Below are 27,658 nucleotides of genomic sequence, written 5' to 3'. Positions count from 1 at the left end.
GTGTCACCGTCTGTGTGCTCACTCTCTCTCTCTCCCTCTCTCCCTGGCCCTGTCTCTCCCAGCTCTCTCTTCCTCCTCCTCTCCCTCTCTCCTCCTTCTCGCTCTCTTTTTCTCTCTCTTTCTCTCTCTCTCATTCCACCCTCCCCCGCTTCACTTACTGTCTTCCTCTCCTCACAAGAATACCGAGTCTGTGAGGGTAGGAGCCTGCTATCTCTGCCCACTGCTGCGTTTCTAAAGGTGCCAGGCACATACGGTCCATTTGTTGACTATATGGAGACATAGAGGGCTTTTTGCTGTTGTCCCTACCTCACTGTGGGGCTCTGAACAAACCTGTCCCCCTCTTTGGACTTCAGACTTTCCAGTTGTAAAAGGATATCTGGGTTTGATCCAACTACAGGATCCAGTGATCTGAAATTCTGTGACCAAATCCAAGAGAGCTGGGCCCAAATCCCAGGACAATATGGCTGGATAGAAGAAATAGGATAACTGGGCTCTAGTCCCTGTCTGTCCCCAGTTTGGGATGAACTTGGGATAATTTCCTTGCTTCCTCTAGATTTTCCATTTGTGAACTGAGGACACTGGACCAGATGCACTGTATATTTACATCATGTATTCATCCAGAAATTCGCCCATAAATATTTGTGGAACTCCTGCACTGTGCCAGGCCCTGGGAAGGTGTCCAGAGCACAGCAGACGCGATTCCTGCCATTGTTCTGTTTTCATGTCTTCTGGGAGGTCTCCACAGCACAGGTGAGTGTGGAGCATGGATGCATCCTACGCAGTTACACCTGGTTCTTTAGCAGCTCTCTCCAGGCATGGGGTTGGAGAAGCAGAGACGAAACCGAGGTTGGAGAAGCAGAGACGAAACCGAGGGAAAAAGACTTATATACCATCAGGATGGTACACTAGTTCAGCAGAAAGGAAGGGAGTGAGAGGGATAGGGAAAAGTGGTAAGAATGTATCCAGGTAACTGGTCAGCTCAGAGACACCAGGGCCAGCCATAGCTAATGGTTAATGCCATGCATAACCTGTTTGCTTTCACTGCCTGGCTCTTTCTAAGACCCATGGTATCTTTCCTCAAAGCACCTTTCCTTCACAGCACCCACTTTCAGTCACCCTGTCTTCTCCCTATTTGGAGCCATCTCCAATTCATTTAACAAAGTTTACTGAGCCTGACCAGCTAGGCTGGTAATGTGCTAAAGGTAGGAATAAACCAGAGATAGAAACAGTCTGTGCTCCTAAGGAGCTTGAAGACAAGTGGGAAGAGACAGACAAGCTTGAAGGCAACCACAACAAAGTGACAAAGGCAATGGGGGAGGGGGATAGAAGGGATGATTGGACTTGATTCAGATGGTGATGTCCTGAATTGTCCCATCATTTCCTACTCTCATCCTCCTACCCTGTTTCCCCGAAAATAAGACCTAGCCGGACAATCAGCTCTAATGTGTCTTTTGGAGCAAAAATTTATTTATATAAGACCTGGTATTTATATTATATTATATTGACTCAGTATTATATTATATTATGTTACGTTACGTTATATTATACCTGATCTTACATTAAAATAAGACCAGGTCTTATATTAATTTTTGCTCCAAAAGACGCATTAGAGCTGATTGTCTGGCTAGGTCTTATTTTCGGGGAAACATGGACAAAGCTACTCTGGGTCGATGTCCTCAGCTGAGATATGAATCAAAAGTGTGTATTGTTCTAATTTGATCTACAGCTCTGCATTCTAGATGACGTGCATGATATACCCACACGCGATGAAGGCACGCACCCCACACGCGTACCCCTGCCACCTGCTTCATGAACAACTCTCTAACCCTTCCAAGTGGAAGGGACCTCTTATGTCTCTGAAATCTCAGCACACTTTCTAGCCCCCATAATAAACACAGGTACTTAACGACAGTGTTTCTGCCTGTGTGCTTGCCCAGGACTCTATTAATGGCTTAGGTATAGCGGTAACCATGATGTCATGTATCTGTTTACCAGTCTGCTTCCGCCACTAGGACTGGGAGCCCCTCAAGGGAAGGAACTGTGCCCTGTTCATCTATTTAATCCCCATATCCTAGCTCAATGTATAATACACAAAGACATAAAGAATTCTTGATAACTAATTCAATGGATGGATGGGTGGATGGATAGAAAGATGGAAGGAAGGAAGATTTACCTCTCCTAACATACTGCCGTTTCCTACTGAACCTCAGAGAATGCCTAGGACAGAGGTTTGGCATGTTAAGAAGTGCGTAAGGAAAGCAACTTAACAGCTGTACGATGTTTTCACTAGTGTGAACCCGCAGATGTAACGGGCATCTCACACTGTAAAGGAAAACAAAGGGATCCAATGAAAAGAGCACTCATTTAGGAGTCAAGAGATTTGAATTCTAGTTTCAATTTTGCTGTCAATTTGTTGCTTAATTTCAGCTTAGCTGAATTCAACAAGTTAACTTGCCTGGACCTCAGTTTCTCCATCTGTAGGCTGAGCAGATTCCCTAAAGCAGACTTTAACATCGTTCCAGCTTTAGGATTTGGGAAAGGGATGAAGAAGACATTGTATTTGTTTTTAGCACATCAGACCTAAGCTAATCAGCCCAGTGGGGCTCTTCTGTAAAGGATGCCATCCAGAGAGCTTCCTACTGCTTCTACGGAGGCTTCATCGGCTCCAGTGAGAGCACATCACCCATCAATCAGCCTTGTTACTCCAGAGCCATTCTCCTACTCAGAACCCTAGAGTTCACACAGCACAATCACCTACACACATCTCAGACTTGGCTCAGAATGGACCAGGGCCCTCCTCAGAGAGTGGCAACCTGTCTTCATTCAGCGTATTTGAGGGAACATGCCCCAGGCTCTGATTCCCCAAAGAGAAATCCGGAAATGTCTTTGGCAGAGAACATCTTTGAAACAAGTGTGGATCTCCCAATAGACTACTTAAAGTCGGGAAATGCTCTCATGGACGTAAATGGTCTTTTTTGTTCAAAAGTCACCTGCAAATAAAATACATTTTGCATATCGTAGATTTCTTAGCCAATCTCTTAATGTCTATTCAAATTTTTTCTCCATCCCCCCCATCCCTTCCTCCCTGTCTCCCTCCCTCCCTTCCGTTTTCATTCTACAAACAATCTCTAAATGTTTGCATTAGCCATGGGAGGGCACCATCATCCATCCATCCATCCATCCATCCATCCATCCATTCATTCATATAATTATCCTCTCATGGAACATTTATGGGACAACTGTTGCATTCCAAGCAATGCGCTAGGCTCTGTGGATAGAGAAAAATAAAAACGTCCCAGATCTGAACCCCAATTCTACCACCCTTTAGCTGTGGGGCCTTCAGTGAGTCCTGTAACTTTCTAAATCTAATTCAGAGGACTCAGGAGAGTGCCAGCACATAGTAAGTGCTCATTAGAAGCTAGCTGCTTGTATTACTGTTATTACTGTTGAGAATGTGTGTTCTCCCCCAAGGGAGTATCAACAGTGAATTGAGGATTCCAGATCCTGAGGTCACCACAAGGTCTCACAAGATCAAGGCAAACAGATGGAAGCCCTCCCCTGCCCCCATCAAGAAGGAGTGAAGTGGATGAAAACCCAGGCAACAGATATAACTGCCTGGACACTCGAGGCCCAGAAAGAAATTGATAAGGGGCAGAACGGGAAATCTGAGAGGAGAGCAAAGCTTAGGATTCTGTGCTGCAGTTCACACACAAAACAAATGCTTTGCAAACAGGCCAGGGGCTGAGAAGGGAAGACCAAGGCTAAAATGTGGCTTGGATTAGAAAGGCCAAATTGTGAGTTGGGGAGGCATTTAAATACACTGTCTCCTCCCCTCTCTGTTTTAGAAGACTGGATTTCTTTTCTGTTCTGACCTCTTTGCTCAAGGGGAAATGGAATTAACCACTGTGTAATGTTTTTGAGTGTGACGCACAGAGTAGGTGATGTGTTTTGGTTACGTAATGCAACATGCCTGAGGTTCCTGAGCGCTTTCTTCCAGGATCATTAGCTATTTAGCCGGTTCTCTTATACAGTCATGCATTCATTAAGCGAAAACACATATAAGTCCTCTATAAGCCAGGCACTGTGCTAGGCAGTGGAGAACTTGAGATGACCTCAAGTAGGCACACCATTAAATGTGCTATAAAGAATTCCAGGTCTTTTGAGACACATGTTTGGAGGCTACAGTGCAGATGGATAAGGGAGGTGGGGAACCATTTATGCTTGGAGAAGAGTCAGGGAGGGCTTCTCAGAAGAGGGGAACCTTAAGCGGAATCTTGTAGAGGCCTAGGGGTTCTGTAAAATGGTTCATGGGGAAATAGGAGGCACCCTAAGTAAAGGAAATGATGTGAAAAAAAAGCCTAACGAGTCTGGGGGTACTGCCAATAATTCCAGTGCTACTGAAGGGCCGCTAGCTAGAGTCAAATTTGCATTTTAGAAAGACATGGCTGTTAGGTATTGAAGGCTAGGTTGAAGGGGGTACAGAGGTTGAGGTTCAGAGAAGTGAGGATTACAATACTAGGGAAAGAGTCAAAGCCAGAGATGAAGAGGGCCTGAGCGAAGAAGAGGGAAGACTGGCTATAAATAGGAGGCAGGATAGACAGGAAGTAATGACTGATTGAATACGGTGAATGATGTATTATATCTAGAGTAGGTGACACTAGATGAGGACATCATGAATTTTAGAGGAAAGATGATTCAGCTTAGACATGTTGAGTTTGAAGTGCACGTTGACATTTCCAGTGGATATTTGGATCTACGGGTCTGGAGTCCAGCTGAGTCTGGAGATAAATGATACTCATCACCAGAGAGATGGAAATGATTCCATGGGGACGGGTGAAAAGTCAGGAGACAAGTAGAACGCACTGTGCCTAAGTCTCAGCAAACAGAGGCTCTTACCCAGCTTGGTCACTGATTTGGACAAGCCACTTCTATCACCAACCTCAGGTCCTCATCTATGAAATGAATGGCTTACGTGAGTGTTTCTTATTCTCACACACCTTGGTTCTTTGGACGTGAATGTTACTTCACAGAACAGAATACAATATGCATTTATTTCTTATGTTTTCTGTCTGTGTACTTCCCACCTCTTAGAGCAAGGCCTACTTGCTTCTGATTGGCTTGTTATCGTATCTTTCTCTGTGTTCTTATCAGCTTTTGTATCTGAAAGATCTCCAGTCTCATTGGAGGGAAATAACCCCTTCTATACACACAGAATTTGTCATATTCTGCACAGCCACATTTCATGTCTATAGAGCAACAGGAAGTAAGAAAACATGGATATGGAACAGATAGAGGAATGACTCCTTGACTACGAAGGTGACGGGTACAGGTTAGACCACAAACTTCTTAAAGGCAAAAGATTGGCCAGGGCTCTGCATTTAGTCACATGCACTGCCCCGATCCCCACACCTGGATCCCAAGCTGTGACCTCCCACCTCCTAGATTTTGTCTGTTTCCTCCAAATGGGCCTTTTCATGTTCCTTAAAATTGAAACCTCCTACTCTTCCAGGTTCTACGAATCCTGGGTTTGTGGCAAATAATACTGGAAAACAAATTTTCTTTTTCTTCTTTGAAGAAAAATTTAAGTGGCCAAAGTAAACGCGGTAGGTATAAGAGGTAGGAAGAGAGAGAGAAGGGAGGGGACAGAGGGAGCAAGAGTACTTCACAGGTGATAGAACTGGGGATTCCAGGAAGGGAAACAGATTCACCGATGGCTACATACTCCAGAGTTTCACCATTTTAATTCCTGAAACGATCTGATTAAAATGATAAGCAAGACTGAAAGGCCAGTGGCCTACTCTGATATCCAGGAACTTGTCTGGAACGACCTTTGTATAGTAAGAAATTATGACATTTGAGTACTCTAACCATTAGAGTGATCACTGGGAAAGTCACTCAGGGAGTTTTTCGAATATGCATGGCAGCTAATATTAGCAATATTATTAACGAAATGGCTTCCAGCTATTGGGGAAGTACCAATATTCCCTAAACAATGTCTTCAGTCAGTCTTTGACTAAAATTCTCCCCATTGGTACTTTGCATTGTGAGTCAAGGCTTTTTGGGGAGATATTAAAGTATGCAGGTCTCTGAAAGAGTAACAGTCTAAGTTGTTACCAGTCAATGATACCTTAGCAAGAAGGAACACCATGTCCTTTTCTGAGAATGAGTGTTGCTGGGAGAGAGGAAGCAGAAGGCGAGTGGGCACTTGGCCCCTGAGGGATACAGGCACAGGCACCACCTAGTGGAGGAAAATGCACCAGAAGAGCAAGACAAACAGAACTAATGTCAACTTTGCACTTCTGTCTCAGGACAGTCCTGGCTAGGATTATCGAATCCTAAGAGATCTCTGCTAGGAAGTTCTCCAGGACAAAGAAAAACTCCCTCCCCTCGTTGTTCGGATGAGGAAAACGGGCCCCAAGACACAGAGAAAATTGCCCAAAGTCGCACAGCAAGCTAATGAATGACGTAATGGTCTAAAACCGACATCTCCTTGCTCCTCTGCACTGCTCTTCCTTCTCCAATATGCGGTGGTCTTCTCTCCATGGCCTTGGGTCTGCTCTTAGAGCTCTTCCCCGGTGACTCTGCTCAGGACCGCCTCCCCTGACCACCCCGTTTAAATTTTAATCCCCCTGCCACCCCACCCCCACAGTGGTCCCTAGCATCCCTTCTCCACTTTTTCTTCATAAACGTTCACCTGACATTCATGTATCCTCTGTCTTCACCTGTCCCGCCCACTGCTCTCCAATATAAACTCCCAAAGGCGGGGGCCGTTTCCTCTTCTGTTCCTTGCTCTGTACTCAGGGTCTAAAACTGTACCTGGCATGTAGCAGTCACTCAATAAATACTTAACGAATACCTGGGCAGGGATGGTCAAATTTTACTCTGTCCCTTGTTTTCTAGCTATTCTTCATCGATTCTCTATAACGAGCACACGTTGCTTTTGTAATACAAAACAATAAAAGTGTTTATTCTGTTTGTTTTTCATTTTAATGGTTGTTTTATGTGAAGATGATAGCAATAAATCTTTCCTGAGTGGTGAAGGAGGGAGAGGCCATTCCCGGCTCTCCCAAAGGAGAGAAGCAGGTCTAACTCACAGTGTGACTGAGAGAATTCAAAATAATGTGTGGCAAGGGCTGGACACACATAATACCAATATAGTTAACGTTTACTGGGTGCTTCCCCATGGTCTAGATTCCATTACTAAGCATTTTCCACATGGAGGCCCAGTTAATCTTCAAAACAACCCCATGAAGTAAGAGCCAGTCCTATCCGCATTTTACAGATGGGAAAAGTGAAGCTTGGAGATATTAAGTAACTTGCCCAAGGTCATGCAACTGGCAGGTGGGAGAATCAGGAAATCAAACTCAGGCAGTCTGACTCTTAGTCCGATGGTCAACCACTACAGAATACTTCCTTAGTAAATACACGCTTCTTTTCTCTGTTTTCTGATGGTGTCCACTCTTCCTGAAATTAGACTACTGCAGATCATTTCCCCCAGGGCTCTAGAAGGTTCTCGGAGGCTCCCAAGGCAATTGTACATGGAGAGAAATAAGGAGCCAGTAATGAAAAATGGAGGTATGTGGAAATGTGTGAGTGTGTGTGTGTGTGTGTGTGTGTTCACAATATATTCTGTATTGTCACAATGACTAGCAGATCCTTGGTGTTTCTTATGCACAGAACCAAGGATGCTACATGTTTCACAATGTGTGGGACAGTGTCATACAAAGAATGTTGTCACTCAAAAGCTTCTTATTGCCCAGTAAGGTTCTACCTGGCCCTCCTAAGGCTCCTCTACCTTTTCCTTCCCGTTACGCTCTCCCAGGATGGTCAGTCACCTGTGTTTGCAGGTGTGCAGGGAGGAGGGGGGGGCTCCTAGTGTCTGCAGCCTAGACTGTGTTCTTTCAATTCATCTCTGTGTGACCTGGGCAGAGTCCTGAACCCTCTCCAACTCACCGCCTCTGTATCTGGAAACCTATGAGCTCATCGAACACACAGGGACTGAAGACTTCAACTCCTCCCGTGGCTCTCAAACTCCTAAGTTTTACAACTTTTTATTATGGAAATCTTCAGTCACACACAGAGGGACACACAAAAATGGATTGAAGCCCGACCTTTCTGTCCCTTGGTTTTAACAACGTTTTCAGGTCGACAATCTTCTTTCATCTACAACCCCCCACCTCCAACTCCCTATTTTTTTCTGGAGAATTTTAAACAAATAAAACAGACATAACATTATTTTACCCATAAATACTTCCGTATGCATTTCTAACAGATTGGATCATTAAAAATAGACAACACTACTATCACCAGTCCTGGCAAAATTAACAATAATTCCTAAATGTTAGTCCATTCCCATTCAAATTCCGTAATTAAGGAACTTGCACATTCCCTCAAATGGAACCTTGCAGACTCATACAACTTACTCAGAATAAGGTGGAGGGAAGGTGCGGGGGAACAGACGCCTCCCCTTCAGCCTCTCCCTCGGGTCTCCATAAAACTGTGGGCACAGTTTAAAAGTCCCTATTGTATCCCTAGCCTTCATTGTGTACCCTCAGAACACTGAGGCCCAGAGAGAGGCAGTTAATTTGTCAAGGTCACACAGCAAATAAGTGGTAGGTTTTGGCAGATCAGTGAAGTCCAAACATCAAATGACTCCAGTGAGGTTACGGAAATGAAAAGATTTGCTAACTCGATCACTATTTATCATTTGCAGTGTGAATAATGATAACAAAGGCACCTCTCAGGAATGACCTTGATGGCACAAATCCCTCACATCTCTCACCTTCTGGCTCCTCTTGCTACTATTGACATGTGGACTGAGTTCTGACCTTGGCCAAGAGCTCTGTCACCATTGTCTCACCTGGTTCCTGTGACAACCCATGGGGACATTTTGTGTAACCACACCTTAATCCCTCTCCCTCGAGGCCCCAGTAGTTGAGTAAGAAGCCCCAAGTTACCAGCTCAGAGGAGGCCGAGCCTCCACTTGAACTCCGAGCTCCGGAGTTCGTTTCAGGTCTTAGAAGGAGCCAAGGGGCCAAGATCCACAAGTCAGTTCGCAATTGAGCATTTCCAGTAAGTGCATGAAGGCATGGTACGGAACATTCAGTGCATCAAGAAGAAAGTTAAGGGGGCACTGAGGAAAAGAAAGTTACATCCCTGGGGAGGGGTGGCAGGTGAGGGGGAAAAGGCATGTGCTGAATTTCTGAGCACTTGGCCATAGGAAGACAAGGCACAAGCTGCCTGTCGAGGGAGGCCTCCTACCTGGGGTACCTAGGGCCTTCTCTCTTCCTCAAATGAGAAGCCTGCAGCCAGTGCTGGTTTCAGAGTGATGGAAAAGTGTGTGTGTGTGTGTGGGGGGGAAGCGGGGTTGAAGTAATAAGAACATGCCCCTTTCTGCAGGACTAGCCCAGAGCAAACTGGGAATGCCTCAGAGCTGAGCTTCCCTTTTTAATATTCCTTGTTCCTGCTCAGAGAGGATCCCCTCCCAAGAACCTGCAGAGATTCATTTAAATCAGATGCATAGAATGCAATGCGTTACTGTCCTACAGGAATGTCTGCACTTTAAAGGCAGCTCCAAAAGGAGAGGATGTGGCTTCACACACAGGAATAGCTCCGGAAAAAGGGAATGTCAGGGCCAGGGCACCTAGGGGTTTGGGGTCAGCAGGGAAACTGAGAATGGAAGAAGGCTCCCTCCTGGAGTTTGGCAACTCAGAATTGGGACAGCTAAATATCTCTAGAGGCCCAGCCACAAACCAGCTCAATAAGCAGGGAACAATGCTTCCCCTTTGGACCTCAGTTTCCCCACCTGCAGAATAGGGAGACATCAGATTGGATCAGTGATTCTCCCCTTTGATGGCTCTTCCTCATTACTTGAGAAGACTTTGAAAACCACCAGTGCCCAGGCCAACCCCACACCCATGACCTCAGAATCCCTGGGATACAGACTGGGTGTCAGGATGTTTTAAAAGCCGGTGATCACGAGAGCTGCCAGGGATGGGAACTACTGGACCAAAGGATCTCCCCAGCCCCTTTGAGAGGGCACAATCTGTGAACATACTTTGATTCTTAGCTCCTGTGTGACCCTGGTCTTCACTTTCCCTGTGGCACAACGAGCTGCTTGTCCCAGTATGCGTCCGGGCTGACCATGCACAACCCATGCTCCTGAGCCCCGCGGCTCTAGCCTCAAGTTGGCCTTCCTCTGTGTAGAGGGGTCAGGGAGATACAGACCCCATCACCCCATCTGTCCACGTGAATGGCTGCTTGGGGGAACGTGGAAGTTGAAAGGCAGCTGGGGAAGGAGCAGGAGGCACGTGACAGTAGATCTGTGACCTGGACCCCACGGTGACCACCGTCTGGCTTCTGTTCCTGGGGATGCATGCTCCCCCTTGAGGCTACTGGTTTTCCTGTTTACAGGTCCTGTGGTCTGGACCTCCTCTGGCTTTTACCACGAAGGGGTCATCCAAGTAGGTCACAGAAGAGGAAATCTAAGTGCCAGGATGAGATGTGAGGAGGTCTAACTCTTCCCCAAGATACACTGTCTATGCTATTTAGATAAACTCCCCAGCAACTCAAGAAGGGAAGCCCTAACAAGGCACAAAGAGGGACACTTTCTGCAGGTCAGACTAGCAAACTGGGAAAGGAAATGTGGTTACATATTACATCCAGATACTGTTGACTGAGGCCCCAATATGAGCTGAAACCATGCCAGGTACTTTCTGCACATTTATTTTATTGTAATATCCTGATCTCATTATGCCCATTTTACAGATGAGCAAACCACGGGATAGAGAGATGAAGTGACTTGATTAAAATCACATAGCAAGCAATTGACAACAGACATTTCAAGCCTGGTCTGTCTGATAATTGGGCATTAAAGAAAAACAGGTCCACTCCTTCAAATCCAGGGTTCCATGTGGGATGTACACATATTTTTTAACCTCTTTAGTCTGTAAATGGATGGTCAGCACGCAGAGAGGCAGAATGAGAACATGCTGCAGCAGGGCTAAGGAAGGGAAGGTGAGTCATTTCTTCTTTCTCCAAAAAGACTGCTGAAGAGGAAACAGGCACTTGGGACTCAAGTTCACATCTCCGCTCTGCCCACCCAAAGGCCTGCGGGACTTTGGACTAGGTCACTCCCACTCTTTGCGACTCTGTTTCCTCATTTGTAAAATATAGGTGACGATGACCACGTCCCAGGGTGGCTGTAAAGGTGAAATGTGCAGGCACCAAGTAAGCACCTAGCACAGGGCCCGGCACCTTGGAGGCACCCAGGAAGAGTTGGTTTCCTTCCTGCCTTTTAAGTATCCTCAGACCATAAAGTCAAGACTGAGATGGTTGGGAAATCACGTGCATTAATAAGAGTGAAGTTTATTGAGCACTTACTATACACCAAATCCTGTTGTGAGCACTTGCCACGTAGGAGCTCATTTTACGGGTAGGTACTCATCCTGTCCTGACTTTGTAGATGAGAAAGCTGAAGCCCAGAGGAGTCAACTAGCTTGTCCAAGGTCACACAGCCAGTTAGGGGCACAGATGGATTCCCACGTAGGTAACCTGACTACTACAACTGGCTTCTAACCATTGCAATATTCCAGACCCCAAATATGACTACAAATGTTGGGGAAGAATGGTGTTAACGCAATGTTGCGTGAAACCTAGCCTTCCCTGTTACAGCAATCCTGAAGTTGGAAAAGTGCAGGTACTCTTTTGAGGGGTGTTGGGTAGGGAGTAGGTAGTAGGAGCTATAGAGAAGAGGCGGGGAAAAGACCCTTCTGAGTAGTCAGCGAAATCAACAGTCCAACATTTAGAACAAAAGAAGAAGGCATGGCAAGAGGACGTGCTGGATGGGGTTCAGATAAATCCCTTCCTCCTTCTGAGTGGGGATGATGGATCACTAAGGGATGGGGTGGGAGGGGGCAGCCCTTGTGGGGTCCACACTTCACTTATCGACAGGTCAGGAGAAACTTTAACCAGATTAACTGCTGCGCAGAGCCTCTGCTCCACGGAGCAAATTGAGTCTATTGTTTTTCTTTTTCTTCTTTCTCTATCAAACTGGAGGGCCCTGAGGGGTGGGATGCTTGCAGGGTCTGGATCCTGCCTGGTACGGTACAAAATCAAAGGGATGTGTCAGAAAGCCCCCACCCAGGACTCGAAAGAGAGCCCAAATCGCTGTGCATGTAGGCTGAAGGCTGTGCCCGGGTGGTGGATCTGTGAGGGCGAGAGGTAATGGTGTTTATTAGACACGTTCTCTCTGAGGTATTGGGGGTAAGGCCTGGAAGTCAGGATGCCCAGGATTAAATCCTATTTTCTGCCTTTGAGGATCTGTGTCATCCAGCACATTCCCTTCCTTTCTCCTTATCTCTGTTTCCCTATTCAGCCAAAGAGTGAACTGGTCTGGGTAACCTCCGAGGACTCTTATCCCAGTAGCCCTAAAGGATTCTTCAATCCAAAAGACCACCCATTGTTGGTGGGTCGTCCGGAGAATCCTCCACACAGGCACTTTCTAACTTTAGCTTTGTTTTTGCTTGTACTAGCCTTTCCTTTTATGTTTATAAATATATATGTGTATATGGATGTGTGTGTGTGTGTGTGTGTATACATATATATGTTTATGTATACACATACACACACACGTATATATTGTTTCTTTTCTCCTTCCCTTTTGGAAAAATAAAAGGCATATTTGCTGAGCTTCAGAAGCAAACTGCTCCTTCATTCCTTCCCTCTGCCTCTCCAAGCGCCTGTCTGAACTGGTGTCAGTGAAGTTTGAACCAGGGCAGAAATAGCATCCCGGACGGATCTGGGAGCACAGCCCGCCTACCAGGAGCGGCAAGGCCTGCCTCTGCCAGACGACAGACCCGGTTAACAGCACCGTAAAATTAGACCTTTACGAAGCCCAATTGAATCCTGCAGCAAAGAGTGATGTAAGGTAGCCTGGCCTGACAGCAAGACAGCAACCCTCTGCCTGAAATAGCAGCGTGGTCCCTGCTGAGAGACGCCTGCTCTCTCAAGATAGGTGACCAGGGATTCCTACAAAAGTGGCGACGCCCAGATGAACAGAGCCACCAGAGGTCAGGCAGCAAACTGGGCACCCGAGGTCACAGGCAGTGGGAGGGCATGGCCTGGCACCAGCATCCCTGCTGCCCACCTCATTCCTGCTTCTCCCAGCCCAAACTTACATGAAGGAAGAAGCTGAAAAAGTGCTTCTGCAAAGAACCTCTGTTTGTTTGCTTTTTAATTCAAGGAAAAGCAGGTTCTTTTTAGTCCAACAGTCTCTACAGTATGGAGGATACGCAGAATGAGTCTTTGCTGGCTCAGGGCCAGGTGTTTACACACCACCAAATCTGGCTCAGACTCAACTAGGGGAGGGAAAAAAAAAATCCACCAGTATCCTCCGGAGGAAAGCTCCTGGCTTTCTGGTGCTACACGACAGCAGTGCCTTTTTTTTTTTTTTCTTTTTGAGAGGAATGTTATTTCCACACATAAAATGGACCAGGCATTTTATACAAGCAATAATAACCTAGCGTCCCCCATCCAATTAAAGTATTTTACTGCACAATCTTTGTGTGAGAGAATGAATTGAGTGCTCAAGAGAACGCGTGTGAAGAGAGGTTCCTTGTCTGAATTACAGACATTTATAAAGCAGGTTCCTGTGGAATCCCAGGTGTTTTACATGTATGTATATGTACATACATATATATTTGTAAATGCATTTACTACTTTTTCATTGATGAGACCTATACATCCCTGGGCTTTCCTCTCTGGAGGGGAAGCCTTCCAAATCACTGGTTACAACAGGTAAACACTAGGAAAAAACAGATGTACTCATTTTTTTTTAAATCATCTCCAAGCAACAGTCTTTGTGCTTTTCCTATGTTCCGAAAGAGAAGTAAACATACCACAGCCCTGAATTATCATCACTATCATTACTGTTATGAATAACATCACTCCTTTACCCTATATTACACCCAGCTCTGGGTGAGTAGGGCTTGGGGGCTAAAAGTGAGCTCAGTTTCCCTCTCCTTCCTGGGGGGGGGTGGTGGTGGAAATAGCATGTGATGACATCAGATGTGGGGGAAAGTCACTTTCTTGCTCTCGGTTTGGTAACGAGGAGGGGGAGCTTTGGGGGCACATTCTTGGTGTAACAGCAGAGTTTGGGTCCCCCGAAATGGACTTCATGTAAATAGGACAGAGTTGGCGCAACACTGGAGAAAGTCTACGCCAAGACAGAAGGGAGCAGAACTGCGGAAAGCTCAGAGCTTTTCCCTCTAAAAAAGTATGTGTGTGAGGGGCTGGGATCACAAAAATGCTTCCCCACGTTCCTGGCTGCGGCGGAGGGGGAACCCCTACTCTCACTTTAAGACATCCTAGGACATGGCACGATCGTGCAGGAAGGGAATCTCCCAGCCAGAAGAGGCAAAACTTTCCTTCTCTCCTCCAGCGCAGTCCCCCTCCCCGTGCCCCCCAGTTTTATTAAAGGCATTGCCACAAATTCATTTAGAGGGGGGGAAATGGATGTTGGAGCATTTCTAAGGGTTGCAACCCTCGCAAAGTGTCCGGTTTCACTATGAGCTTTGCTCTGGAACAGCGAAGGGGAGAGAGAGGGAGGGTGAGCAGGGAGAACTCAATTTCATTACGGGCTATAAAAGTCCCAAATGAGAAAAGCGCCCCATTCCGAAGCTGAGTCGGGGAAGACTGGCGGAGTGTGCGTTAGGAAGGTCTTGCCCCAGCCCCGAGTGACAACCAACAGGCTTTAAAAGCAAGGACATGAGATGGCTGTGTGTGTGTGTGAGTGTGTGTGTGTGTGTGTGTGTGTCTGTGTGTGCGCGCGCGCGCGCGCGCGCGCGCGTGTGTTTGGCTGGGAGGAAGGGGGTGAATCCCAGAAGCAGACATCAAACAGAGAGCAACTTTGGGGCACTTCAAGGACTTCTAAGTCTAGGAGATCATAACAACCTCGTCCTCACAAGCTTTCAGGGTAAGGGGGTCAAGTGAAGGGGGGGCATTTCCATTAAAAAGTCCAAGAAATCAACAGTCTCCTAGCCTCTTTTCACATGCATCCCAATTGAGTCATCCTTCCCTCCATCCCAAAAGAAGACAGTACTTCTGACCATCCCGAACACGGTTTACATGTATGACGCTCCTCGGACCAGCCCTTAACTGATTGCGGACTCCGGCCCGCCAGGAGCGCTCCCTGCGCTCCTCCCGGGGGCTGAAGTGGCGATGCCTTCCGAGAGCGCCCATTCCGCAGATGGGGCAAAGTGAGTCTTAAAGCTCGCCCCGGGTGCCGCCTCGCCTGTGGCGGAGCGGCTTCCGCAGAGACACACCCGCCAGCCCCGGACCAGCCCGCCACCCGCGCCCAAGCACCCGCGCGCCCCTGGGGACGCCGGGTCGGTGCAGCGCCCGCTAAGGCGCCCTCGCCTACCTGTGATCACGGCCGGAGACCTCTGGCCCCCCTCCGCTCGCAGCCACACTTGCAGCGTGAACGCGTCCCGGGGCAGCTCGAGGTCGGCCCGGAGGCGCAGCTGCTCGCCTCGCCCGCTGAAATAGAGCGCCCGGCTCGGCGGGCTCGGCTCCTCGGCGGCGCCCCTCGCCTCCCGCTGCTGCCGCCGCCGGGGGACGCGCACGGCTTCCCAGGCACCGCCCGGCGGCGGCGGCGGCGGCGAGGCGCGGCGGCCACGGGCCGCCCGGGTGGCGCAGGTGGCCGGGCCAGCGGCGGGGCGCGGGGGACGGCCGGCCCGCGGGTCTCTCCGGGCCCGGCGGGGGCGCTCGGCCAGCCCGCAGCCCAGCGCGGCGCTCAGCAGCCCCAGGCGCAGCACCCAACTCCAGAGCCGCATGTCCGACGGTCCCCCCCCCCCCCCCTTCGCCCCTGCACCGCCGCCCGGAGCTGCCAGCTTTGGGAGCCTCCGCACCTCGACTTTCTTCGCTTCTTCACCTCTTGGGCGAGCCCCCCCTTCCACTTGCTTTTTTCTTTTCTTTCTCGCTTTCCTCCTCAAGGTGTGTGCTCCACCCCCCCACCTTTGAAAAATACAACCCAACTCCTCCTGGCTGGCAATTAATTTCTCTCCCCGCTCCTCTATCTGCCTTATTTCCCCCCCGCTAACAGCTGGTTGCCTTCCTCCTTGTTTTATTTCATTTTATTTTATATGATTTCTCGCTCTACCAAAAAAAAAAAAAAGCTCCTCTAAGACACTGCTCCGCTGAATTCCCTCCCCCCAAAAGATGCTCTAATTTATTTATTTTTTGCGTCCTTTATAACACAAGCCACAGCCCCCTTCTCCCCCCCCAGCCCCCCCTCCCCTCCCTCCTTCTTCACAAAATGAAAGGAAAGAGGGGGAAAAAAATCCCTCAGAAGATGAGTAAACAAGCGTATGCTAATCTGCTCCCGAGCGCTCCACCTTCCCAATTGAATGAGTCCCTGTTAAAACTGCGGGGATCATGACTAATCAATCAGTTTGAAGAGGCCGAGCTACCCAGCCTGCTTCCACTTTGCCATTTGCCTCCTTTCCTTCACTCCCGCTTCTCCACCCCCTCCTTTTTTTTTTTTTTTTTGAAGACAATCTTAAAGTAACAATTTAATGAAATTCTGCACACACACCCCCTTACGGTCCTCCCAGCTCTCCTCATTCCTGTTCAAAACACACATTCCTGTTTTTGTTTTGTTTTGCTTTCTTTTTTCCCTCCTTCACTCCCCCTCCCCCTTATTATTTTTTTTCCCCTCCTGGCGGGAGAAAAAAAAAAATCTATCTCTTCTCTCAGGATCCCCTTTGCACTTTGCTGGTAAACCTCATCCTTCTGTATAGCACATAAAGAGTCTTGAAACTTGATTCTCAGATTTTTTTTTTCAAATGCTGTCTTTTTCTCCCTCTCTTTCACTCTCTCTTTCTCACCCTTACTCTCCTATCTTTCTCTCTCCTCTCTCTCTCCCTCCGCCTCCCTCCCTTACTCCCTCTTTCTTTCCACTCCATTTCTTTCCCTCTTCCTCTTTCCCTTCTCTCCTGCCTTCCCTATCCTTTTCTCCCTTTCTCTTTTTCCTTCTTAGAATTCCCTAAAGTTATGCAATGATTAAAATTCCCCCTTTCCCTGAGCCCCAGTGCTGCTGGCTTCAGCTAGTCCCAGTGTTGTCTCCACAGCCCTCATGGATCCATCAGAAGAAACCAGAGGAAAGGATATTCCAAAGCATCTGCCTTTCAGAAGCTGTGGACTCAGCACAACCAGGTCTCTGAATTCTCCTAAATAGTCTTAAAAATATTTTGTTGATTGTTAGAAATTATTGTAGTTTTATGTTGAAAAATGAGAGAAAAATATTAATTTGCCTTCCCCCCAAAAAAACTAAGAAATGCAGGTCCTCTGACATTGTTCAAGTCACAGGTAAGGATCTGACCAGTTTGCTGCTTTGTATATCTGTTTTGAACTGGGACACACATGTAATATATTTTTGTTCTTCTTTTTCCCCCTCTTTATAGAACTCAAAAGCTCCCCCTTATGGCAAAACAGTTCTTTTTTCCTCCAAGTGTTTAATAAGTCAAAATGAGTTAGCAGTGGTAGATTACACATTATTAGTTACCAGTCTGTTCAAATAATGTAGTCATAAAAATATGCTGTGTGAGGTTTGCATGTGGATAGCATGCTGGAAGCCTGGGGGGAAAGTAACTACTAATGTGTGACTTTCCTGCCCACGAGCTCCTGTCCTCAGGGCTGCTCCAGATCCTATGTGAGAGCTGGGATCATTCCTGTACACTTCAGGGAGAGGGAACACCAGTGGAGAATAAGTGTTGGTGAAACTATTCAGATTTGAGGAAGGAGCAAATGAATCTGACATGTCCTCTATAAGAGCTTGAATGTGGTAGGCAGGGATTATGGCCCCGTTCTGAAAATGGGAGCCCAGAGTCAGATCTTGGTTTGAGAGGAACAAGCTATATACTCGTAGTCTTGGGCCAAGAATGTTTGAACTCAGTTTCTCCAGTAATAAAATGGTAACGGCATCATATCCTACATGTGTTTTCAGAGACTGGCTGTAAGAAGTGCCCAATGCCATGGATAAGGCATTTGCCTGAGCAAATCTTGCAATGTCTGCAACTCCAAGTCATCTAGAGAAGTCAGGAGTTTGCCATTCAATTAAAAAAAAGAAAAAAGAATAAAAGACATGTTGAACTATACAAATTATGTCCCACAAAATGCCCCTCTTTCCCCAGTAGAGATTGGAATATGACTATTAATTCACTTCAATTGTGGCAGTTACGCATTTGGAAATGTTATTTCTTCCAGGGGCTTCTAAATCATTATATCCAATAGTTTTGAATATTCCTAGATGTTTGGGATTCTCAGCTCTCCCTTGGAGAGTCAGAACATGAGAGCTAGAGTCTTAAGTCCCCGCTCACTCCACCACACATCACAGCTCTGCCCTGACTGAGTCGCTTTGCTAGCCCTGCACTTTCTTACCTTGAAAATGGGAATAGGGTATTTCCCAAAATGATGTGGAGGACAAAATATGCTCTCAGGAATAATACTTGGTGAAATATAAAAATGCTACGTAAATACCGTTTGGTCTGTTGAGCAAGTGCTCCTTGGGTTCTTAAAGACAAACAAAATTCCGGGAGGCCATATTTTCATTTCTCTCCTTTGGCAGGCACAGAGAGGAAGGGATAGAGAGATTCAAGTCTCAGCTCCTTGAGTTCTGGACCTCAGTCCCTAAGTGCATTGGGAGCAATTGGCAAAGCCTCTGGCTGGTCGTTCGTTGAACATACATGTGTTATTTTATCCCACCTGTGTTGGAAGACGCTCTTACTTTTATGCCAGTAAGTATCTGTGCACGTATGTATGTATGTGTTTGATTTTAACTGAGTGAATAGAACTGGCTGATTTGTAACTCTTGGTTCATGACCCACCCTCTTCATGGGTCTTATTTACTTATGTGAAAGAATCATGTCTATATGCTGCTATCCCTCTTTTACTCCATCCCTTGACCTTTCATGGATTTGTCCCCCTTTCGTTTCATGATTTGTAGTCAATGAGCAATCATCTGAGAGTTAGGAAACGGATTCTAATTCTGACCTGCGTGAGATTTTTGACCTCAGTTTGCTCTCATGTGAAATGAAAAGATAGACATTGAAGATTGCTAAGATCGCTTCCAAATCTGAAGTAGAACGGAGCCGTTAATTCTTGCAGCATGGCAATAATTTTCATCAAATCATCCCATATTTGGTGAATTCCCTCTCACCCACTAAAGAGTCCCTTGTTTCTGGAGATTTCTGTCCTAAAAACGACTTTTTAGAACAAAAATATTTCTGTACCTCCACTCTTAGGATATGATCCTTCAATATTCATTTTGTTTGGTAATAAGTAAAAGCAAGGTGTTTTGCCAGGGAGGGTGTAAAGGTCTAGTTGAAGTTAGGAGACTGATACCTAGGTGGAGTCCTAAAGTTTGGGAAGGGTTTGCACGAGTGAGGGTGCTTCTAAGTACACATTTCAGAGTCATCCTGACCTGGGTTCCTATGACCTAAGTTGCTTAATTTCTCTGAGTCTCAGTGACCTTATTATGGATGTGCCCTGAGGATAGTGTGCTGTGTAACACATAGTAGATGCTCAATAAATGAGTACCCTCTCTTTTTTCCCCAGGGATCTAAATTTTATGACCCTCTGGGCTTTTGTCAGCTTTCATCTAGAGCTGGAGTTCTACTTACTTCTCACTCCACGCCAGAAAGATTATTCTCATCTCAGAATTCCTAAACAAGCATTGTCTGTCTGGTAGAATCTGGAACTCAATTAGATAGGATCTTGCACTGTTCTTGCTGTCCTATTTATGTCTTTCCTGCGAGATTAGAACCCTTCCAGGGCAAGGATCTTCAAAGGCCAATTCTGTCACCAGGTCTCTCCCCCACCTGTCTGAAGGGCTCCCTCCTCTGGGCTCTCACAGAACTTCCTCTGAATTTCCCGGGGCACGTGACCAAAGCCAGCTCTCATGCTTAATTACCTATCTGCTTGTCTCCGCTTTCCGTGTGGACAGAGACTCTGTTGGATTCATATCTGTGTATCCCCCAAATGCCTAGCCCAGCACTTTGCATATAGCTGCTGGTTCAGAACCATTGAATTTAATTACACACACACACACACACACACACACACACACACACGGGGGGAAGATAATTCTTAAATCTATGTAGATATTTAAACACACGTATATATGTTTTTGCTTTAATTTTTCCTGTGATCCAATGTGTTCAATGCTATAAACATTAGGTGCTTAATAAATACTTAATTTCTTCATTATGTCAGCCTCCCCTTTCCCATCTGTGGACACCCAGACAAATACATGGAAGTTCGTTGGCTGCCCAGGTGAGGGTCTCTGGAAAGAATGTGGACTTTGGAGCAAAAGAAGTTAGATTCAAATCCTGTCTTTGCTAAATAACAATTCTAATACCAGCTTGCATTTATTGAGCATGCACTATGTTCCAAGCAATATTTAAATGCTTTTTATAGGCATGAGGCCATCTAATCCGTGTAATACCTACAGAGGAGGTTCAATAATCATTCTACAGAAGGTGCCAAAAAAAATGTATACACATTTTAAGAAAGGAAAAAACTGTATTAAAATTGTAATTCTCAATATATACCGACAACGAAAGATGAATACAAGCCATATGTATACATTTTTTTTGTCACCCCAGTATTTTACAGGAGAAAGAAAACTAAAACCCAGAATCACTGAGACTAAATAAATAGTGGAGAGCCCCGCCAATCTGGATGTAGCCTTCTGTGTCCTAGCTTCCAGGGAGGGGCTAGGAAGAATCACTTAACCTTTTGAATCCTGTTTTTCATTTTCAAAGATTTCATGGGGTTATCTGGGAGATTAAATGAGGTGACGAATCCCATGTTGCATAGTGACTAGTACATATGTCAGTGGGTGTTGGATAAACATTAGCTTCTTTGCTTCCTCCCCAACAGTAGTTTAATTATATTAATTTAACACATGTAGTAGAGTTGTCAGTTGTAAGCATCCTGCCAGCAGTAAGAACGACTTGCCTGCATCGAGCCCCTACTATGTGTTAGACGCTGTACTAAGTTTTTAACTTTTCTCTTCACAAGACTAGGAGGTAGGTTAGAACTCAGTCTGTCTGAATTGCTCAGCAGTTTTCTGTCTATCCTTCTACCTTCTTAACTCATCTTAAAAAACAAATTTCAGCCCCAAGTACTCTTTAACATCTCCAAGCCCTGTCCAAAAGAAAATTAAGTCCTTGATTTAATAATCGCCTGTTTTACAAAGGAGAGAGAGAGAGAGAGACAGATTGGTTTGCCTGAGGTGGGGTAAGGGAGATGGAGGTGAGGAACCACTCTGGCTGGAGTTAGAGCTGTTGAGCGCTAGGTTTTTTCCTCTGTATTTTTTTAACCTTTTGTGTGCACCAGTGAGTGGCTCTGGAATGAAGTGGAATCCTCTCTTAGTCTTCCTGCAGGCCTGTGACTAGGGAGCTGAAATAGCAGCTTCTGGATTCCAACCCTGGTCCTTTGACGAAAGCCAGAGGGCTTCATTTTGTTCAGTTCAGGTGCCCAAGTCACTTCTTAAACTTAGAATTTTAGTTGAAGATGAAGATCTCTGTTTGACACTGCATTTTTTTTCATTCATTTGTAGAAAAAGATACAGTTTTATGAATTTTATTATTTTATTTTTTACTCTCTTTAGTAGTAGTAATAATTGGCTATAATTTGAGAGATACTATCTTGGATGCTTACTGTATTATTTCATTTAATCCTCAAAACTATAATCTGTAGGTTTTCTTATCCCCATTATGGAGGTTTCTGTTTTTAATGGAGTTCAGTAAAGTTGGAGTGTATGACACATTTGAGCCTATGTCTGTGTCATTCCAAAGCTCTCATTCTTAACTGCTTGGCGGGCCTGCTTCTAATCGACCTTTAATCTTTCTATTGTTTTAAATTGGAATCAGGGAAATGTCTAATTTTGTGGAAGAGGAAGCTTTGTGAGATATCAGCAATAGGCAATGGTGGGTGCTTTCATTCCTTTCACCACGTTTTGTTGAATGGCAAATGAAACATTTGATAACCCCTTCTGCTTAATTCCAGGACAAATGTATTTCGTGGCTTATTTGAGAAGAGGCCTTGAGTCACATAATGGACGATGCTTTCAAATCTGCTTTTTCCAGAAATTGCAGAATCACCCACTGTCCAATTGGCCACTTTTTGTATAAACTGAGATTGAAGGCATGCAATTAATGTTTCTTCAGTGAAGACCTTTCCCTGGGAAACTAATCCAGCAATGCTTTCTGATGAACTTGATCTATACCAATTAAGAATAACATGACTCGTTGAGCACCTTCTGTATTCAATGAATGGACCTGAGGGCACATATTCTCACAACCAGTTGCCGAGATTTGTTTTGCTCTGTTTGTTTTAAAAGCTAAGGAAATTCAAGTTCAGAAAGAGGGAGAAATTTACTCCAAATCACCTAGCTAGAAGATACATGTCCAATCCCAAACTCGAACCTATGTGCTGTTCTCCGATCTAGTATAAATGTCACCTTCTCTATAACATTCTTCTTTATAAAACATTGAAATAAATCATTCCCAGAGGATTATTTAGCTTGTCTTTTTGGCTCCTGTGTTATTGGATTTGTGTCTTTTGTCTTCCTTTCTGTGCCAGATCTTAAAGTTCCCGAAGATGAGACCTGAATCTTCTCTGCCTTTTGAGATTCCCCCATGGGGTTAACCCTCTATGGTTTATGCTGAATAGAAGCTCAGTGAACATTTGGTGAACTCCTGGGGACCTCCATAACTCCTAGCTATGTGTGACTTCCAGAATAACGCCCTACTTCTTTCATTTTATCTTAGCTTGAATCCTTTGAATTCTTAATTCTGAAAACCCAATTGAAGAAAGTCCTGGCTCTTTCAGGAAACCTTACTCAAGCCCTCCACCAGTCAGAATGAATCGCCCCTCCTCTGAAACTCTCTTGTCTTACCTTCAAGCCATTCATTCAGCCAGCACTGTCATGCATAGCCTTATATCACTACTTACCTTGTCATATGGACGTAACACTACCTGAGTGGCATATGGGGATGATGTTAATACGTGCTGCACCAGCCCGATGTCATATATATATATTTTTTAAAGCAGAAAGTGCTTTATAGCCTGCGAAATCTAGCACTCTCGCTTTATAGATGAAGACTCACAGAGGGGAAGGGATTCTCCCAAAGTTCCTTCCAAACCATTCCAAAATGAGAATTTTCTGGTTTCCTGGTTCCTAAGCCAATATTCTTTCAACTATAATGATACCTCTCTTATGCAGATGATGGTAACTCATTTATTAATTCAACAATTATCTATCGGTTACCAATTTTGTACCCGGCATTATGCCAAGGTCTGCCTAGCTGTCTAGCACAATTTTTCACTCTCGAATTATCATTGTCACTAATAGTCAAAATGTATTGTTTGCTTAGATGTGGTGAGTGCTTATACATTTTATCATTTAATCTGTATAACAATCCTAAGAGGCAGGTGATAGGACTACTTCCGTTTTACAAAGGAGAAAAGGAGCTTAGAGTATTGCATGAATTTATAAAAACCGAAAACTAGGTATGCCTGCCTTCAAAGACCACGTTCTTAACTTTTCGGATAAACTACAGCAATGAGAAATTCGAAAGTTTCATCCAGATAATTGGAGATTCATTTGTGCAATGTCCCAGTGTCCTAAAACTCATGGATATAAAGAACCAGCAGTGATCAGCCTTCCATAGTGAAGTCAATTGAACTTTTGGACACTGAATAGAGAACACCACTCAATCCTGGGAGAATACAGGCCCTCAGCGGACGAGGACTACATGTGAAATTTTAAACAGTGAATAAATAATGATGACAACAGCAATCACCCTAACCTTAAACAATGGCCCTGGTATAAGTGGAGAAATGTGTGCTCCTCAGAAGCATTTAAACTTACTGTGCTGTGTCACGTTGAGAAATGAGTGATTTCCACTTGGATCTTTTCCTGTGGTGTTCAATAAGGACAATGAGTTAGATTAGACTGACGGAGGAGCTCTTGTAGAAGCCAAAAGTCCAGGCTCCATTCTCACTTCTGCAACTAAATCCCTGTGTTGCCTTAGAGGCATCCTTTCCCTTTCCCTTTGAGAGTCTGTCAGGTCTTAGGAGACGGACAACTACTGAGCCCCTGGACTGAGAGCCAACACACATGCGTTGGTAGGCTGTGCTCTGGCACCACTGGCCGTTCTGTTCCCTGAGGCCAGTGTTGTTTCTGACGGGTTGGTGTCCGTGACCTACCCGTTGTTAAATGACTGATCATTACCGCATGTTGATCATTCACTTCTGACTTGAGAAGGCTGAGCATCACCATCCTACTTGCCATGGGAATCTTGTTAAGACGCCTGAATGATGCCCCCCAAGAGTCCTACCCACTCAGTTGTTCCCCGATTCGCATCAGCACGCTGAGCTCCTCCACATTACCGTGTAACACAGTTCACAGCAGTGGGCTACCTCTTGAAGTCAAATGGGTTGTAAGGTCAGAAGTGGTTGTAGGGCCAGCCAGGCTGCCACCCACCAAACGGTCTCGACACCTTCCTGAAACTGTCTGGGCCACCTGGCATACTCCTTCTCAAAGGCAATATGAACTTATCGGCTTGTCCCATATCATTATCTTTACCACTCAGAGGGGAGAGGAACAAGCACTGCCAGCCAGAAACATAAGTAAGGAAAACCCTGGGTGACTCTCACGGGCCCGTGTCACTCAGGGTCTTCATGCTACACCAGTTAACAAACGCTTTGGACACAGAGGCAAGGCTGGAGAGAAATGCAGAGTATCCACATTGGGCCCACACTGGCTGGATTTGAATCCTGACTGTGTGACTGCCGGAGACCTAACCTGTTTGCCTCAGTTCCCTCACCAGTAAAGTGAGGGCAGTGACAATAAGATCTATCCTTTAGGATTTCTGTAAGGGTTAAGTAAGTCAGCATGCATTACGCATGCAGGACTTCTCTGTGCAGAGTAAATGCTCAATTAGTGCAAGCGAGTCTTATCTTAGTAGTCTTTCTGCTACTGCTAGACGTAAAACACGACGATGATGACTGCAATGATGATGAAGCTTTTCCCACTCCTTTGCATCTCCAGATAAAAATGAACATAGCATTCTCCTAGGAATTTAAGAAATATATATCAATCACCCACTGGGTACCAGGTACTAGACCAAGTGCCAAAGATTCAAGTATGACCCATGTCTTCATGAACCTACCTGACTAATAATAATACTAATGAACATGCAGTGAGGCCCACAGGTGCCAGGAGGTGCTCACCTGTTTGCTGCATTAACCTTTTTGATCCTCAATGGGTTCTCCCATTGCCAGTCCTGAGTTAGGTACCGTTAGTGCCCTCACTTTGCAGAGGAGGAAATTAAGACCCAGAAAGGATAAACAACTTCTCCACAGTGTTAGACTATGAAGGAGCCCCAGTTCAAACTCAGGCAATTTGGGTTCTGAGCCTCGTCTTCAACCATTCAGCGACATATCTCATTGGAAAGGCAAAACATGAAATAACTACACACACACACACACACACACGCACACGCACACACGCACCATAAACAAAAACAAATGTGATTGAAACGGTTAGGATGGTCCACACCTGGTACCTCTGAGGAAAGTGATGGGGGCCCCGGGGCAAGCAAACAGGAACGAATCAAGGGACTTTGTGTTGTATGGCTTCTACTTTTACAATGGAGGTATGCTTGTGCGTGAATTTTGATATTGAAAAGAAGAGGAAAATACTTAAAGGTGAATTAGCAGTACAAATTCTTTCTCTATGCAGCCCACTACAGAGTTTGCACAAAGGGTTTCTCTTCCATCATTTCACTTGAAATCCCGGACCTCCTTGCCGGGTGGGTGAAACCACAGGACTCTTGACCAACTGCACTTGAGCAATGAGCTTGAAGCTCAGCTTTACCCACTGCGCTGGGGTAAAACAGCTCAGAGGTGGTGACCCTGGGGTTTCTCGTTGCACCCTGATGCCTGAGCATACTCCATCTTGGCTGGCTGATGCAGGTTCCCACTGCTGCTAGACGTAAAACACGACGATGATGACTGCAATGATGATGACGGTGACGTAATAAGTAATATTTCTAGGGTGCTTGCTAAGATAATGCACTCAGCTAAGCTTTAACTCATTAAATATTCTCCACACCCATTTGATATAAGCATGATTCTTAGTCATACTTATGTATGGGGAGGCTGAGGCTTACCAGGAGAGGCTAACTGGCTCAGTGGAGATTGTGTGAGGATTTCAGCCAAAGCCATTGAACTAAAGACATTTTGCTCTTAACTACTCTCCACTAATGCTTCCACTGTTAGTTATCAGAAAGGAGAAAAGAGACCCCTACCACCTCAGTGTCAAGGCCAACTCCTGAGGAAACCTTCCTTGAACTCCCAAGCAGCTATCCCACCATTATCCTTCTGACAACCACTCTATCCATCTGTACCTCAGTTTCACCATCGGAGAAATGGAAAGAACAATGCCTCCTTCACTGCACAGAGTGTGGTTATAAAAATGACTGTGATCGAATAGACCCAAGTGCCTCCACAAAGGTGTAGCCGTTGAAGAAGCAGCTCTCTGGTTTTGCAGTCTTATGTAAATGCCCTCTCTGGCCAAGCAAGATGTAAGGATCTGGAGAAGGTTTGTGTCTTGGAAACAGGCTTTGGAGCATGACATGCATGAGTTTAATTTCTGGCTCTGTCACTTACAAAATGCATGCCCCTGGGCAAATTACCTCACCTCTCTCTTGCTCTCCGTTTCCTCATCTGTAAATAGGCTTAAAATTGCCTACTTTGCAGTGTTATTGTGAGGCACGGAGGAGAGAGGGCACCGAAGGTGCTGGCACAGCGCCTGGCCCACAGTACGTGCGGAGGGATGGGTCTGTCTGAGGTAGGTGTCTGTATCTTACGCCGCACCAGCTTATTGCCAGTGCTCGAAACCCATGGAATGATAGACAGAGAGTTACACAACTTTTAAAGGAGCAATTCCAACCACAGATATTTGTTCCAAGGGATCCCATTCTATCCAAATGGACTCATTCGTCCTCAGTCTATATTTCATAAGGGGAAAAGAAAAATGACATTCTTTATTTTCATTGGAACTTTTTCTTTTTCTTCTTTTTTTAGTTTCGGACTCCTGAGGGACCAAAGAAGGTAACTGGAGAAGCTAAGACTTGATGTAAATGAATATGTAATTGCTGGATGTTGAGCTGCCATTTTCTCTGGGCCACATCATGTGTGTCTGCCATGCCAGACAAGCAGAAAGGAAACTGAGACAACCCCTTAGCAAGCACACTTGAGTTGTGTAGTTGATTTGTCCACTAACATGGCTTCCAAACTCCCTGCCCAGGCAACATACTTGGCTATAAATACCTGTTTGTCCGTTTTTTTTCTTTTTTTTTTTTTTCTGTTACTAAGGAGGCTAAATATTAGTTTCTTAATGACAATAGAACCTTTGCAGTAGGTACTGACATTCAGAGCTGAAGAATGAAAAGCTGCTAACTTGGGCAAGGAATGCTGCTGGACTCAAGTCCGTCTGTCTGTCTGTCTGTCTCTGTCTCTCTCTCTCCTCCCTCCTCCCCACCCCCTTTCTCTCTCCTTTCTTCTTTTTATACAAATAAAGCCT

General features: G+C 45.6%; 1 protein-coding gene and 1 long non-coding RNA gene across 2 annotated transcripts in view; one reads left to right on the top strand and one right to left on the bottom strand.

Annotated features, from left to right (window-relative positions):
• PAPPA (pappalysin 1) overlaps nucleotides 1-15,833 on the bottom strand; it is a 234,916-nt gene extending 219,083 nt beyond the window's left edge. Inside the window, 1 exon segment of the mRNA XM_033123868.1 lies at nucleotides 15,422-15,833. Within this exon segment, the coding sequence (XP_032979759.1) occupies nucleotides 15,422-15,833 (412 nt within the window).
• A 613-nt stretch (nucleotides 15,834-16,446) lies between these two features.
• LOC117032377 (uncharacterized) lies at nucleotides 16,447-22,519 on the top strand. Its single transcript, XR_004424723.1, has 3 exons — nucleotides 16,447-17,214; nucleotides 18,626-18,794; nucleotides 22,072-22,519. It is a non-coding gene; the product is annotated as an uncharacterized LOC117032377 (long non-coding RNA).
• Nucleotides 22,520-27,658: the final 5,139 nt, after the last annotated feature.

This window comes from Rhinolophus ferrumequinum, chromosome 12, assembly GCF_004115265.2.
Source record: "Rhinolophus ferrumequinum isolate MPI-CBG mRhiFer1 chromosome 12, mRhiFer1_v1.p, whole genome shotgun sequence".
NCBI lineage: Eukaryota > Metazoa > Chordata > Mammalia > Chiroptera > Rhinolophidae > Rhinolophus > Rhinolophus ferrumequinum.
This window is presented reverse-complemented; position numbering and strand designations above follow the sequence as displayed.